The sequence below is a fragment of the Lepidochelys olivacea genome (assembly GCF_965140295.1).
Source record: "Lepidochelys olivacea isolate rLepOli2 genome assembly, chromosome: 1".
NCBI lineage: Eukaryota > Metazoa > Chordata > Testudines > Cheloniidae > Lepidochelys > Lepidochelys olivacea.
In genome coordinates, this window is record NC_140411.1 from 189,563,550 (window position 1) to 189,580,434 (window position 16,885).

Here is a 16,885-nt window from a genome sequence, read left to right on the forward strand (position 1 = left end):
TCAAACTGGTTTAAAAGTGTTTGGTTTATACCAATTCCTTATTGAGAGAGAATCTGAGAGACTGGGAGGCAGAACCTTCTCTCTCTCACCATCACTACCCTGCAATGCATCTGTCATTTCCATTCAAGAAAGGTTAAACAAGTTCAATTTCCTTTCTAGCTTTCCGAGTTGTGGATGCAGTGTCATTTATTATATTGGTGGTTGGGTTTGTTTATTTTACAGTAGGGCTTTAGGAGTCCTGGAATTAATCTATCTGGGCAAGTTGCCTTTTTATTTTTCTGGATTGAAATAGAAAAGAAAGGAAGACAACAATAAGCTATAGCTCAGTTTTAGCAGACAGTAATACAGGAAAATTAAAGGATTAAAATACATGACAAGTTATTAATAAGGCAATAGGCATGTTTTGTGGTAAATTAGGTATTTAGGGCCAGAATGTTCCATTTGTGGACATAATATGCTAAGGGGACTGGAAACTGATGTTCTCCTTGTAGAGTTTTCCTAGCATTTTCTTGTTGGGGGTTGGGTTGATACAGAGTTTGCACTGCAGAATAAACAGGAGATTCAGTCCCCATAATTAGCAGTTTCCTTGAATTCTGTAATGATCTTTTCTTCTAACCTTTCATCAATTGAATAGACAAGTTAGCTTCATTACCTACCCTGCACAATAAAATCATTGTATCACCAGAGTTCTGAATTCTTGTTGCTTTTTTAATTTTCTTTTTGATGAATTACGGTAACTCACCAACTTAATGGGACGAATTGACATGATGGTTTCACTGGATCCTCCCCAATCTAAAAAGCATTTATATTTTCCTTTTTCCAGTATATATTGTTCTCCACAGAAATATTTCTGCCGATATGCAACCCACCTGAGGAGTGACACACAAGAAATGAACTGTGATACACAATCCTATTTTTCAATATGGCACTACAAAAAGTTATCAGTAAGTTAACCTTAAATAGAAAACTTTCCAGAAGGTTTTTAAATGCTTTACCTGTCCACCTGATATGAAATTAAACAGATTGTAAAACATGTCTTGTGGTAACAGGCAACATGAATCACAAACCCGGCACACTCCTGATTTTCTACTTTTTATTTGTCTACACAAATATTCTTGAGAAATCCTTGCAGCATTAGATCTCTCTCTCCCCCTTCTCAGATAATTTCTCAGCATGAAATAAGAGATTGCTTGGAAGCCAAGAGGCTAGATATTCAACTGTCAAATATCTGAGTCACTCTCTGCTCCCTCAACCTTTACCTTCCCACCTAGCTCCCAGACAGGGCTCCCTTCCAACTCTTCAAGTCAGATTATTCTAAGGAAAGAATGGAAGCAAGTGAGGAAGCCTTGGCAGGAAGAGATAAAGGGACTCTTGCAATGATTGGTAATTCATTTGTATTTCTTCCCCTTGCATTTGATTACAAAATCCAAGGCAAGCCAAAAATGTTTATAGCTGTAGCTCATGAAAGCTTATGCTCAAATAAATGTGTTAGTCTCTAAGGTGCCACAAGTACTCCTTTTCTTTTTGCAAATACAGACTAACACGGCTGCTACTCTGAAACAACAAAGAGTGAGAGCATGGACACATTACTGACATGTTCACTTTTACAGAGTCTGTGTAATTCTTTATGCTGTGTGGGTTCCCCCCGCAAGAAACTTACTTCAGTGCTTTATATTTAAAAAAGCTGAAAGCTACTGGCACAACCCAGCAAATTAGTAACCTGAAAAGGAACCAGATAAAACACTTCAAACTGAACTAAATGAGCTTCAAGCTGCCATGAGATGGCTGGAACTATACAAATGGCTGATGAACCTCGGAGGAAACATCCTCTCCTGAAGAAAGAGTAATTACAACATAGGACTCAAGGAAGGAGAGGAAATAAAGGGGGGAATGGGAGGAGTCTTCTCCTATGACAGGAGGGGAAGCATAGTGAACAAAAATTAACTTATGAAAAACAGATAAGAATCATTTCCAAAAAATTTGTAAACAAACAGGATACAAACCATGGGCCCAATCTACTCTGTTCTATTCACGTCTTTATATAGGACTCATCACCACAGTATCTAAGTGTCATCCATAGCAGTGCATTAAGCAGCTTAGCTAACATCTGTGACACATGGTTTTGTTCCTCATTCCCTTTCTCCAGAGGAAACTGAGTGGTTGTTTTCGAAATTCAATTTACTATAATATATGTACATTGTCCTATGAATTTCTCTTACCAAAAGAAAAGTCAAAGGAACGCACATTGCATTTGGAGTGGAAGGTGGTGAGTCTTTAGATGCTTCTTAGCAATCTATCAGACTTGCTTGGTAAGATTTGTGGTGGTTCTTAGCAATTCTCCAACACTTACTGATACAAATTAGGCACAATGAAGTAACAGTAGTAAGGGCTGCAGAATCAGGCCCTACATCTGTGAAATGCAGTCATGTGATAGTGTTACTATCACTATCAACTGACAAGGACTGAGAGAACTTTAACAATATTTGGAATCCAACAATATAGTCTATTTAACAATCCACAGAGGTGACTGTTGAATGGTGGGACACATCCTTTTTTCCTAAATACATTACCTCTGCAGCTAATCCTGCTCTAGATCCTCCTGCAGTTCTACAATGAGATCCATGCACACAGACCCCTGAACCCATGCTGAGCACCACTAAAGTCAATGGGCTTCATGCAGATACAAGGGTGTGCCTATCTGGATCCCACTGCAGGACTGTGACTCTAGCTGGCTTGGGAAGAGAGAGAGACCAGCAGCAAAAACTGAACCTAAGTAAACTATCGGGCTTGTCCATATTCTTATTTGAGTATTGATGTAGTAATAGGGAGCGTTCGAAGTGGTGCGGTTCCAAGAGATCCCTGAAGGTCAGGACCCACAAGCCAAAAAAGCAAACAAAAAACAAGTAAAACCCTCTGCAAAGAATGCAGAGCAGAAGAGCAAGATACATAGGAGAGACACTGACATTTTCTATCTGAGAAAACACAAAGATTGTTCCCCCAGCCCCCAAATGTTTATCTTTCTTCTTCAATCATTTGAAATACATCATGACAAATTAGAAATCTGAAAACACTGTGCACTAGCAAATCATTTAATCATTGCATTCAAAGAACATCTCATACACGTTTGCAGTAGACTTACACTCCACTTTTCACATGAATTGATCTCATCTCCTGGCCAAACCCAGCCTGCTCCAAATCAGGAATATCTTGATTGACCATGACCTTACCATCTTCTTCATCTGACTCAAAAAGCATGACTGATGACTCGATGAAATCCTAAAAGGCAATGCTGAAAGTTAGGATAAATATCTTAACAATTTAGCAGCAGCTTATTACATACAACCTAGCAAAGGATTCCATGGGACTGTTCACAATGCGAGCATAACTATGTGCAAGCAGAGGCACCACATTTAGGGGCATTCATGTTCCACTATGTTGTTTTAATGCTAGTATGGATGAGGCAAGGTGAATCTATAACCGCATTAGAGGGAAGAATTGTAGCCTAGGAATAACATTTTCAAAAGCACTTGAGTGAATACAAGCCATTCAGCTAAGGGCTTGTCTACATTACAGTTGCACAGCTAAGGCACAGCAACTGTGCCGTTGTAGTGCCATACTGTAGACACTTGCTACATTGATAAGAAGGGGTTTTTCTGTCACTGTAGTAAATCCACCCCCTCAAGAGGCAATAGCTAGGACGATGGTAGTGGTGCCTATACTGGGGCCTAAGTCTCTCAGGAGTGTACATTTCTCAAAGCCCTGAGCAATGTAGCTAGGTCAACCTAAGTTTTAGATGTAGACCAGGGCCTTAGGCATGCCAAGTGAGGCCCCCTTTCAAAAGGGATTTAGGTGCTAAGGAACTCAAGGATCTTCCCCATGCTTGCACAGAAAGGAAGAGTCAGATACCTCTCTAGCACCACCCTTCCTTTGAATGGAGGAGTCTTTGGGTTCTACGTTGCATGCATGGAGCAGAGGAGGGACTGGGATGCAACACTATCCTTCCAGCAGGAACACAAGTGATCAACTCTGATGTAACAATAATCTGGGGAAAAGATTTGGCTATGGGAACCCTGGTGAAGACTCCTCCCCTTTCATTCCTCCCGCAATTTTTTTTTAATAGGGCTGGATGATATGGCCCTATATTTTAAAAACTAATATATTCCCTTTGCCATGTTATTAACACAGCTTTAGATTATTCAATCAAACTCAGTTTTAAAAGTCCTATTTATTTTTAACTAGTTAGCCAGTTCACTATTTTGTAATCCACCCTTTGCTTGGACAGTGAAAAATTACCAGCTGGTTTCACTTTTTTGTTTGTTTAAATTCTAACAGACTCAACGAAGTCCCAACTCCCTACTTCAACCTAGTCCCTCAGAAATGGTCCCTTCCTTCCTTCCTTCCTTCCTGAGAACTCCTTAAATTCAACTCTGCTGAAGTTTCTCCTCCCTGCATTAAGCTATGTAGAGATGCTTACCTTGTCACAAAGGCTAATATATAAGCCTAGGAAAAATCTAATTCTCTTTGGGGCAACTTCAAAGATTACTGTAAATATGGTAGCATCAATCTAAAGATCTGTCCACATGTGTAATACACCTACAGCATTCCACATATATTTTGAATCTTTATATGTGCAACAAGAGAATTGCTAGGTAAATCTCCATTTCACAACAAGAAACAAAACAGTTTACATCAGTAATATTGTATATCAGAATATAGTAACAGTTACACTTTTTCCTTATAAATATCATATCTTTTCAAGTGTCCAAATATGTGCTAAATAGATATCTGAAGTGGTTATAGACTACAATACTTCATGCCTAAATCTAAAACAAAAAATTCCTAGAACTTCAGCGGTGAATATCAAACATTTTTCCTCTGGTGTTTTTCTGAGACCTTTTTTCAGAAAGCTGCGGAAAAATATACTGAAATGCAGGTTCTATCAATCCCAGCAAAACTGGCAGACCCTTCTTTGCAGGAAATGTCATTGCTCTAAAAAAAAGTCCTATTTTCACATTATCTGTACAATAAGCACTACACTTGTTATGTGATAGACCTGCCAAGTTGTGCCACCATTTTAACGAATGTTGCTGGCTCATGGGATAGTGCATTGCAATATGTAATCTTACAGTGGCTGCTCTTCAATTCTCAGAAGGAAACAGTCTTTTACAGCTGCTTACAAAGTTTCTTTTTAAATTAAATAGAAGCATACTTGAAGAAAGGAAGTGATAAAGATGTTCTAATCCCATGTCCTTCTAATCCATGAAGTATCCAAGATTTCTTTCAACATCAGACTGTGGCTCAGTTTTCACTGGTACTTCATCATCATCCCTACTAACAACATCTTAGTTACAGGAATTTTCTCACTATGATAATTTTCACGGCCAAAATCTTCTGGCACAAAATCACTGAGGCAGAGTGTAATACTGTGGTAAGGCTTGCAACAGCCACTGTGTTGAGAAGCTATTTTATGTTAATAAAGAACTACTACACATAAGTAAAATCACACTTTTGTATTTATTCTAGAGGCTAAACAGCTGAAACAGGAACCTGCACCCTATGTAGTTTTGCACCATTGCCGAGAAAATCAGCAACTACAAACAAAAGCAAGACAGAGCAATGCAGCACATGTTCAGAAGCACCATACTTTCCAAAAAATACGAAGTGGTTGAGGCAGCACACAAAAGACATTCAGATACTACAGTGATGGGGTCAAACAAGGACAAAGATGCATCGTCTCACTCTTAAAAAGTGACATTTCTTGTATGGGGGGGTTTGGAAAATTCTGTAACAGAGCAAGGAATTTTGTAATATTATACATTCTTTTCTTGAAGAAGGACCTCCTAGAACCTATATCATTCTCCACAAAACACTGTAATTTTCATTGTACAGACTGGAGTGCCGAAAAAAAAGAAAAAAGGAGATTTTTCTGCAAGCATGTGGTTGGGTGGGGGGAGGGATGGGAAAGAACCAAACATGAGGTGACCTCACAAAAATGAATGAAAAAATAATCTCTCTTTTGATCTATGAATCCATGTTTAACACCAATTAAATGGAAAAAAGAGTGAAGCAAGAAACAGATTAGCAAATCAGGAGTGGCACTTACAGCCTGTAGGAACCGAAAAGACAACAGGGCACTGCTAATTCCCCCATATGAGTGCACATCTTCATAATCTCCCTCCTCCAGGAGGTACTGACGGCCTTTATATCGTTCCTTTTCATAGGCAACCCATCTAAAGTAACCACAAGGAAAGAAAACAATTAGAGGAAAAAGTACAACAGCATCATACCAAGAATAAAAGGAGAAAAGAACATCATAAATTCCTAAAATAAATATCACAACCTCAGTTGAGGAACAAAGCAATGCTTGTTATTTCAGATTACAACACAGACCAACCAAGCATTCTTTGTGGATCAATACTCCATTTTATTATGTGATCTCCAACAATAGTTTACTTGTGTAATGCACCAACACTCTTGAAAAATGTTTCTATCATAGTCTGATAGTGCATTTCAACACATTTTCATAAATGTAATGGCTAGAACCTTAAGGGTCATGCAGAGAGTTATCAGTTGAAGCAGGGAATGCTGACACAGTGTGAAATCCTGGCCATGTTGTAGTCAATGGCAAAACTCCCATTGACTTCTATGGAGTCAGTGTCCTCTACTCTAACCAAGAGATACTACTAAATCCAATAAAATAGAACATGTATAAAAATAATGCATATGTAAAATACTTTTGATTTGCAAAGCAGGGAATTGTACCATTTTAAAATATTCTGAATAGATAAGACTGGATTAAAAATAAATTTCTGCATCAATTTTGAGTGTCCTCAATGAATTTTACTTTGAAAAAGTGCACAATAGCACAAGAAGCTTTATAAGGCTTCCAAAAGTTGTGCTATAAAGTGATGTGGAATTAAAAGTTCCCATTCAAATTAGACTAATCAAACTTACAAGGTATTTTAAAAATAAGAATGTACACTCAAGTACTGTCAGTTAAGCTTTAATATTCAAGACAGAGTTTACAATATGCACATTATAGCAACACCAGCTCATACGACAATGGCAAAGGCTCTGAGTATTTCTTTCATTAAAACTTTCCTGCCAGGATTTACAACTGCTGTACAAATTTTGTCAGGGCTGCAGTTTGGCAGACAAAAATGGATTTATTTTTGATAACATTTGGTTTAGATTAGTTCAGCTGTTCAAGTTATTGTAAAAAATAAATAAATAAATAAATAACCCCATACACTAGACAGAAGGATAACTTTTAAAATATCAAGTTTTCCAGAGAACTGGTCCATAATGTCTTTGAGTAGTGTCTTTAGGTATTGACATTTAAGTTTTCTATGAATGTAGTGATTGTGAAACCCTCCAAACAACATGACATAATAACTGCATAAGTGCATACCATCCCAGTCATTTTACTGGGAGTTAACTTGGAAACCTTGACAATTGTAATGTCATTGCTAGCTATTTCACTGCTGATCTCTCTAGCAGAAACCTTCATTTTATAGGCTTTTCATGCACTGTTAGATAAAGTGGCAGATCTTGATGGGGTTGAAGGAACAGTGAGTTGGTTAGTTGTTATACAGAGCTGTGGGATATGCACCAAAGGCCTGATTCTCTCAGGGCTGTTCTACACTAAAGAATTAGGTTGGCATAACTACATTACTCAGGGCTGTGAAAAATGTCATGCCCTGTGCTATGTAATTAAGCCAACCTGAGCCCCGGTGCAGACACTGTCAACTTAGCTACCATCTGTTGGAGAAATCAATTTATTACAGTGATGGGAAAACCCCTTCTTCACTGTACTAAGTATCTACACTCCAACACCGCAGCTGTGCCACAGTAGTGTTTCTAGTGTAGACATACCCTCAGTCTCTAGATGTTAGATAACCATTTATATAACCCTGGAAAGTGAGGCTAAAATGCTACCAAATCAGAATGGTAGCTTTTTACACCCACTTTGCACAACTGTAAATGACTACATAATAGGTAGAACAATGCAGAATCAATCCCAGGTACATCTTCACTAGGAAAAGAAAGGTGTGTTGTAAACTCATTTTAGCAAAGGCATGATAACTGACACATGGTAAAATCCTAGTGAAGATGATGCCCTTTCAGCTTTTACATGAGTTAGTAGATCAAATGGATGAGTATGGAATCTAAGGTTTACTTCAACCTGTTAATTCATGTGAAAACTACAAACTGCCTTGTCTGCAATAGGATTTTACTTTGTGTCAGTTACCACGTATTACCTAACACAAGTTAAACACATACCCTTTTTCCTAGTGAAGACAAGACTTAAGATGAAAAAAAAAAAAAGGTCAATCCATTCCTTCCCCTGCCCACAAAAGATATTATCTATACTATATTTAACTCACCTTAACTGATTACCAATTACCTGGTTATTTAACGCATTTTCATATGTTAGTATAGACACTCCACAAATGTTTGTTCCAAGACTGTGACGGGGCAGAGCGGCCTCGCACTGGCACCACAGGGGTTAACCCTTCCTTCCTAGCAGAGGAAGTCCCGCCCCAGAAGCTCTGCTGGGCAGTCTCCAACTGGAGAACAGGTATAAAAGCCTGCAGAGCTGCTCAGTCTGAGCGGACTGCCATAAGGGAGGGAGGCACACTGCCAGCTCCCGAGGAGGGTCAGCTGGAGCACCAGGATCCGGAGGCCAGCCAAGCCGGGATGCACCCTGATACCCAGACGGAGGACGTCACAGGAGGGGAACAGACCGGAGCATCCCCCGAAGCAGAGAACCTGGCGTTTATGGTAGGAAGTGACCCAGGGGAGCTTTAGAGGCAAACAGCATTAGAGCCACACAGACACTCGGCGTGTTGCGGGCAGATCCCCCCCGAGCTGGTGGCAAGGGGAGCTTGCCACTACCAGGGCCCTGGGTCGGGACCCGGTGGAGAGGGCAGGCCCGGGTCCCCCTACCACTCACCCGCACCATGGGAATCCTATGGACTCTGGCTGCTAGGCCGCACTACCCCACTTGCAAGGGGGATTGTATAGACTCTGGCCATTAGATGGCACTGCTCCAAAGCGTGGAGAGATTTATATGAATTCTGGCCACTGGGCCAAACTGCCCTGACATGTGGGGTGAGTTACCTGGACTCCAGCCAATAGGCTGCACTACCTCATCGTCCAAGGGTGATTGTGTGGAAGGAGGCCACTAGGCCGCAACCGGAGACCGCAACAGAGAGATGGGCATGGGAACCGGGTAGGGGCGAGGTTCCAACACCCCATCCCACCCCTGCCACAAAGGGGCATAAATGTTTGTGGTTTATCCTAGGGCTATTTTTGGAAACCTTGATTGTAATTAGATTACTTATAGAGAGAGTAATTTGTCATTTATCTATTTACAGAGAACACTAAATACAAAAATGAAATATACTCACACTCCACCAATGACACGTATTGATCCAATTCCCTGGAAATCCTCATCACTTCTAAAGAGTGCTGGGACAGTATCAATGTTTCCAGAAAGCTCTTTGGCCCATCCTCCAAAATGTTTTCTCTCATATATTAATATCTGGAGAATGTGGTTTGAAACAATGTATTTAGTACTTTAACTTTTAGTAATCTTAAATTTGACACACATAGTGCAGCCTTGCCCAGGAATGCAATTTTTTTCTCAGCAGCCACCGTGGTGGAAATTCTGTGCAGTGCCTTCTGAGCCCTCCCGATTGCAGGTTGCTCTAGGGTCTGGAGAAGCCCTGGTATGATTTTGACAGCCTTAGCAGGCTGTCTAATGGCTTGTCTACACAGGAAAATTTACCAGTATAGTTATACCAATGTAATTATATCACTATAACTGCCTGTGTGGACACCTATACCTGAACAAGAGTGGCCACATGCGGAGTTATACCAGTATAACTAAAACAGTACAGTTACTCTGATACAATTTTCCATGTGAGAAGCCCTAAGTAAAGGCAGCTTCCCCAGGCCACTTAGAATCTCTGCAGTGCTGCTAGCCCCAGCATGCCCCTCCCAGGCTGCCTATACTGAGGCTTGCAAGAGTGTTCGCAGAGAGCAATCTTACGACTATGTTCCTCAAATCCTGTGCTGTGGAAATTCTCTCAAAGCTGGATCTGGGGCTCTTAGAGCTCCTTTATGCTACTCCAGCCCTTTTCATTCAGTGTAAAGAAGCAAGCAGGGGTGAGAATCTCACCCCATATATTTAAAATCCATGAAATACTCTAGATTCATAGAGTTTCATTAGAGCTGAGTGATAATGAGACACCATAAGCCTGATCCAGCATAAAATATCCAAAGCCTTCCCAGCCAAGCAATCTGTGGCTGATAGACATGAATAGAGGAACAGGGCAGCCTCCATTGTACGTACAGTTAAAAAAAACAAACCAACCAAACAAAAAAACCCTATCAGAATTTGTTGGATTTGAAGAGCTGCCTCAGTGCAGGAAAATTCTATGGGTTCCTTACCTCTTGCATTGCACAGTTCCTCATTCTGGATTCACGTGTTCACCCTTCACCAGCATCACATGCACTGTGTGCTGGAGTAACTCCCTTTTACGGGTATGGCTCTGGCATGCAAATGGCCAGGCCACAGACCTTTTTTTTTAATAAGTTAACTGGGGCCATATATGTTTCTGTGAGGAACTGCAAGGGGTAGAGCAAAAGCAAAGAAAAACGTTTCTGGCCTCCCTTCCCACCCTCCAACTGGACTCCAATCTCACACACACACACCAATGTGCTCCAGAAGATGGGCCCTCCCTATCATGATTTGACTCTTGCAGTGGGGGTGGGAAGAGGTGGAGAGGAGAGAGTGTATTTCCTTTCTCTTATTTTTCCAATGTGGTGAAGTAGACATTTGATTTACAGAGGTCCTTTGTTCACTGATGCCTGTGGATGTGTCAACCAGGAGAAACTCACTTCAGACTATACTTCCTTTAAAATTCTTCTACAGATAACTGACATTCAGTTTTCTTGGAAAAAAAATCCTGCCACAGCTTTTATGTCTCACAAAGCACATGTAACTCCTGGGCTGTGTAGCATCACAGAATTTTTTTAGGAAGCGGGCAGATGCAGAATGCCTAATCTAATATTCCACAGACAATAGAGAAGAGGTATATCCCTCACTAAGAAAAGGTAGTAGTCTTAAATCAGGGTCTCTCTGTGACAGAATCTTTTACTGGCAGCATGCTCGGTACTTACCTTAACATTCATAGGCATTTGTACCTTTAGTCCACCCTAAGATATAAAATACATAAATAATTACATAAAATCTGAAATTTATTTCCATATGTGTACATTTTATAACCCTAGAGAAGTATGCAGTTCTTGCAGCTATACTAGATAATTCTAGTCTGTGTTGAATCTAATTGACATTTAAATACATTGATAATTCACAAAACCAAGGAACACCTATAAAAATGATCTACAAAATTAGAATGTTTAAAAATAATAATAAAAAAATAAAATAAAACCAATAAAAATAAATGAATAAAAAAACCAAAATACTTTATACATGTTTGTCTTTACTTGCACTACAGATCCAAGTATTTACTACTTATGTCATTCACTTATACTACTGATCAGATTAAAAAATATTAAAGTAACTTTTAAAACTGTACCACATATTTTACAAGTTTTCTTAAAGCAGTAGGGATCGTATACCAAAAATTTATTTATATCAAAACTTATTTCACCAGAACACAGGCTGAAGGGTAAATTCCCAGGAATGAGAACAATGTAAGCCATCTGTGAAGGGAGACACAACATGGCACAATGTTCCAGCTCTGGAAACAGTAGTCAAGGATTGTTGTAATCCGTCAACATATTTGGAGAACAGGGGAGAGATTTTCAAAGGCACAATTGGAAGGCAGGTGGACAACTCACACTGACTTTCAGTGGGAGCTGGGCATGTAACTGTCCCTTGTAGTTTTAAAAATCTCCCTTTGGAATCTTTATGTACACATTAAAGCTATGTGCCATTGTATCTGTATCCATCCCTTTCCATGTTTATATCCACATGCTGTCCACCAAAGGAGTATTAGGCTGCCTGTGTATCAAGATTGCTATGCAATGCATAGTCACAGGAGGACTACCAAGCAGTTTACATCTGTTCTTTCTTCTTCTGACCTGGCACCTGCAGCAGATTCTAGCTGTACCAGTATGCAAAGGTTTTCTGAAGAACCTTTTATAACCAGTTGTTGTTGGTTCCAACAAAAACTGCACAACTCTAAAGGCACAACTTTTGGTCTTATTTAAAGAGGCACTTAATCCTCAACCTCTTGACACAAGTTCTTTTACTAAGGTGTCCTACGGCATTTATCAGGTGTTCCTCTCTGACTTGAGCATTCCCAAAGCTCTGGAAGTTTGCATTGAAAAGAAAATAGGAAGAATATTATACCTCTATAGAAATTTGCTGTCACAATCTGCACTGTTAATGTGTTGCAACATCACAGTTCATCACCACCACATCCAAACTGCAGATGGACCAAAAACACAGAACTGGATCCGAATTTTGTATCTATAATAGACCACACCTACACTCTACATCCAAAAACTCCTAAACATGGGGAATATGAAATCCCAAATTTAACTTTCCCAAATCTTGGACTGCTCTGATTTGACCCACTTGAAAGAGGTATGAGCTGCAAACACGCACCTATCTCTTCTCCCAGTGCCAAGTAATACAGCCTTCCCAGACTTATTTTGGAGCTCTAAATGTGCAGATGTGGGAGCGTAGCAACTTTTCAGATGAATGGCAAACGCACTGTAATACATCACTGCATGACATGTACGTTACAAATGCAAAAATCTCTAAAAAACTGTAAAGAGAATATTCAACTCAAAGTTATCTTTAGACTAAATCATTAAATGGGGTGCATCATTCAGAGAATCACAACGTCCTCACCATTTTTAGGGGACGCAGAGATTTCACATCTGCTGCAGAAATTTCAGATAGTGAGTTGCCGCCTTCCAAAACTATCATCTCTCCCTTGTAATTAAGGTCTGAATAGGCAAGCCATCTGAAGCAATAAGAGAAAAAATGACTTATTTAAAACAATTAAATATGTTAAGAGTGTACATTCTTTTCTTGATTGTATCCATCAGGGCTAGACAATATGCACCAGATACATAAAGTATCTTAACTACAAAATATATTTAAACATTAGGATTTTGAATGTGTTGCAACAATCTTAGAAAATTAATTTAAGATTCCTTCAATGTCTAATCCAGAAGAAATAAGACAAGAAAACATCTGTCACTTATCATAAAAGGCCATCTTGTTACACTGTGAATAAGCAAAACCTAAAGATTACTACTGATGACTACAAATATCTGGAGACCAACACCGGCATCAAAATTGACCATGAACTGATGATTCAAAATAAGATCGAAATCTTTGCATTGACTCCACTGGGCTTTGCATCAGACTTATTAGAATATGTTCATTCACTACATTTATTCAAAACTAGGAGCTCCTATTTTGATATTAAGATCCTTGAAGCATGGCTCCCTCCTTCAGACTGTCATGTCCAAAGGAAGCGTGTGTGTAAGGGTGAGATGGGGGAAAGACTAGGTGGGTTATAGTGGGTAGGATATGAGACTAGTGGACAGTGATGAAGAATGGAGGTGGGGGCTTATATGCACGTGGAGTATCAAGTGCTTAAAACTTGCTATCTAGAAAACTGTAAGCAATCAAAAATTACTGTAGATAAGACACTTTTCTCCTTTCCTCATAGCTTTAAAACTCATATTCTAATTTTTTTTCCAAACTTCACAAAAAAATTCTGCCTGGGGATCAGAAGTTGCATGTGAAGCTTCAAGGAAGCTGGATTCATAATGGGAAGCTAGCTTCAACCCTAACCATTGAGTGACTCCTATCACTCCATAATGATCCTGGAAAAGAGGAAAACATCTCACTCTAGAACAAAAGGACCTGGAAGTTCTATGCACCGACCTGACAAACTTATTTCCTTTGCTAAACACACAAAGTGCTGGACTGGTGAGGGAGTCTGGATTTGGATCATATTGCATAGCCCTTCTGACTAACCACACAGAAAGTAAGGGTACAGTTGCCACTTCAGGAGTGCTTAAGTGAGGCAGTATTTGTTTTCTGGAATTCACTCACAGTGTTATGCTTTTAACAGTGTGGTTGGGTAAAAGGACACTACTGGTCTCCAGTGAACAAGAAGTTGACTCTAGCTGAGCTTCCTCCTCTACTTATACAGGTGGTCAAGGAAAGGTCTACAAGGGGAATAGAGGGAGAATGCCATTGAGAGAGAGTCAAGCTGCACACCAAGGAATCATAGAACTGGGCTGAAATTTAAACTAGGGAGTCTATGTTAACTTATTTTTATAAATACCATGCCTTTAGAAAAATCCTTTTGGACTGCAAGTGTTTTTTCCTGATATGTCATTCCACCAGCTTGCAAACTACTAGTAAAGAACTCCAATACTCACACTCCTGACTTGACAATTATGTAAAAGGTGCTTTCAACATCCAGTTCTTCTAAATTGGCAACTGCACTCTGTATGCAGACAGGAAACCCCTCTGTGCCAGCTTGTGGGCAAAACTCTATTTCTGGAATGCTGCAATCCTGCAGAAACAAATTAGACTGTAAAGGTTATTTACATTTGGAAAGTTTGCCAGTACTGCTAGAAATACAGGTCCTTCCTTTTAAAGCTATGTTTATTTCCATTTTTTTTCTTAACACAGTAACTTTGGGTTCTACAGAACAATACAACTTTTTAAAAATTAAGGCTGGAATTTTCAGAGTCCTAAAAGAGTTCCACTGACTTTCCATGGGAGTTTAGCACCTAACTCTCTCGTGGGCTCCTTTGAAAATCTCAGCCTAAATATGCTTTTATTAAATTGTATTTACCAACAGAAGAAGCTATATATACAGTATTTCTGACTTCTCAGTTTAACAACTTTATGATGAAAACATTGAAATCAACTGGTTGTGATATTACACTATTTTCTTTTTGCTACATTTGGATTCAATGGTGCTTTCTAATTTTCTATAATAAGTATTCATTTAAGAATGGCACACACATACATGGCTCCTTTTCAGTATCATATAAATTAGGTAATTATGACTGTGTGTAGAGTTACATTAAATATGTCTAAAATAAAATACACCATTAACTACACAGTTTACAATTGGGCATGCTTATTGATGAGCAGTATAATGCTTAGTGTATAATAATTTAAATCAATAAAGGAAAAAAGATTCCAGATTTAATATTACATGCAAACCCAGATCCCAATTCAGGAAAGAATTGAAGCATATGGTTATGTCCATCTTTATTTCAGGAGGGGCACGTATTCAACTTCAACCATGAGTAACTCTTGGATTTCACTGGAATTGAAGGGTGTACTTACACCTCCTGAATAAGGATGTTTTCCTGGAACGAGGCCCCAATTATAATTGCTTTAGAAATTTATTTAGGATTGCCTGTTATTAAGTTTTGCAATGCATATGGCTTACCCCCCCAAATTGTGTAAATTCAATTTTATGTCACTTTAAATAAAAGGGAAGCATTCCAGAGAAAGGCAAAGAAAGTGAAAGCCAAAACAAATGTTTCCAGTGCCAGGTAGCTACCTAATGCTTTTTCTTTATACAGTACATGTTAAGATGGGGGCACTAGGATTTTATCACTGGTGCTCCTATCCATTACCCTATCAGCTCTGGTTAAGAGCTTGCCAAGTCTCTCAGTTCTTCCCAAGAAATGTGCAGAGACTGTCTTTAACTATGGTAATTTCAACACAGATATAAAATGTAGCATCAGTGGTGTTCTTTCTTTCTTTCTTTCCTTTTTTAAAAAAACACAGCTTTTGACACACTACAGCTCAATGTAAAGTTTCCTTTTAGGCCCTGATTCAGCAAAGCAGTTAAGCACTGAAGTGAAAGGGAGTTAACTACTCTTAGAATACAGATATTCAGGTCTGCCTGTAAAGGCCTATACTTTAAGAACTTAGGTGTATTTTTATCACTTAGCTAGTTACAGAGCTGCAAAAACAAAAAATTAATCACAGTCCACCTGTGTATGGACCTTCTTTCAATAGGACAGTCTGAGGCCTTGTTCTTAGGCTAAGGCCTTTGGCTATGCAGCAGGGGCAGCCATAAGCTGGGAAGCGTATTGTCACATCCTCATATTCCAAATCAGTCACATCAAAATAACATGGTATTGGGCTGTTAGGAAGATGATCCTGTCCTGATCATGCCCATCACAACCAGATAAAGAAACAGATCTTAAGATGGTTAAAGAAAACTTAGTTTGATAGCATCCTGTCTGGCAAGAAATCACTTCTCAATGGTTGTGGTTCTGAAACCCTCATTTCTGTATTGTTTTATTTTTATGGCCCCCACTTTTCTATTGTTAATCTGCCTGGTTCTCTAATTGTTTCTGTCTGCTGTATAATTAATTTTCTAGGTGTAAGTTAATTAGGGTAGTGGGATATAATTGGTTAGAGAATCATGTTACAATATGTTAGGATTGGTTAGTTAAATTTCAGTAAAATGATTGGTTAAGGTATAGCTGATATTACTACTATATAAACTCAGGTCAAACAGGAAGTGGAGGGGAAATTGGAATTATGCTTGCTGGCACGGAGGGGGGATGGGAACAGGGACACAGGCAAGGCTCTGCGTTGTCAGAGCTGGGAACAGAACACTGGGGAACAGACTCTATTGGCGTATAGAAATAAGCCCAACTGGTGTGAAGGGCTTTGGAATATGTTTGCTTAGAAAGTAACCCCAACAAACATTGCATTGTTTGCACTTCAGACTTCTGGTCTTTTGCTGTTTGCTGTCTATGTGACAAGAACCAGGGAAGTGGGAGGGTTGAGGGAAAGCCCTCTAATAATTACATGGTTTAAAAGTTTAGCATGTGT

At 39.3% G+C, this 16,885-nt stretch overlaps 1 protein-coding gene across 3 annotated transcripts in view; it reads right to left on the minus strand.

Annotated features, from left to right (window-relative positions):
- The window catches only part of CRYBG3 (crystallin beta-gamma domain containing 3), a 125,000-nt gene that overhangs the window by 36,435 nt on the left and 71,680 nt on the right, over nt 1-16,885 (minus strand). For all 3 annotated transcript variants that reach the window (XR_014712057.1, XR_014712058.1, XM_084631060.1), the window contains 7 exons: nt 14,449-14,585; nt 12,896-13,010; nt 11,191-11,226; nt 9,414-9,547; nt 6,104-6,230; nt 3,140-3,276; nt 743-869 (listed from right to left, as the gene is read on the minus strand). Coding sequence is in view for 1 of the 3 variants with exons in the window: in XM_084631060.1 (XP_084487186.1) it covers nt 743-869; nt 3,140-3,276; nt 6,104-6,230; nt 9,414-9,547; nt 11,191-11,226; nt 12,896-13,010; nt 14,449-14,585 (813 nt within the window). In the remaining 2 variants the exon portion in view is untranslated. The remainder of the gene's footprint in view (nt 1-742; nt 870-3,139; nt 3,277-6,103; nt 6,231-9,413; nt 9,548-11,190; nt 11,227-12,895; nt 13,011-14,448; nt 14,586-16,885) is intronic.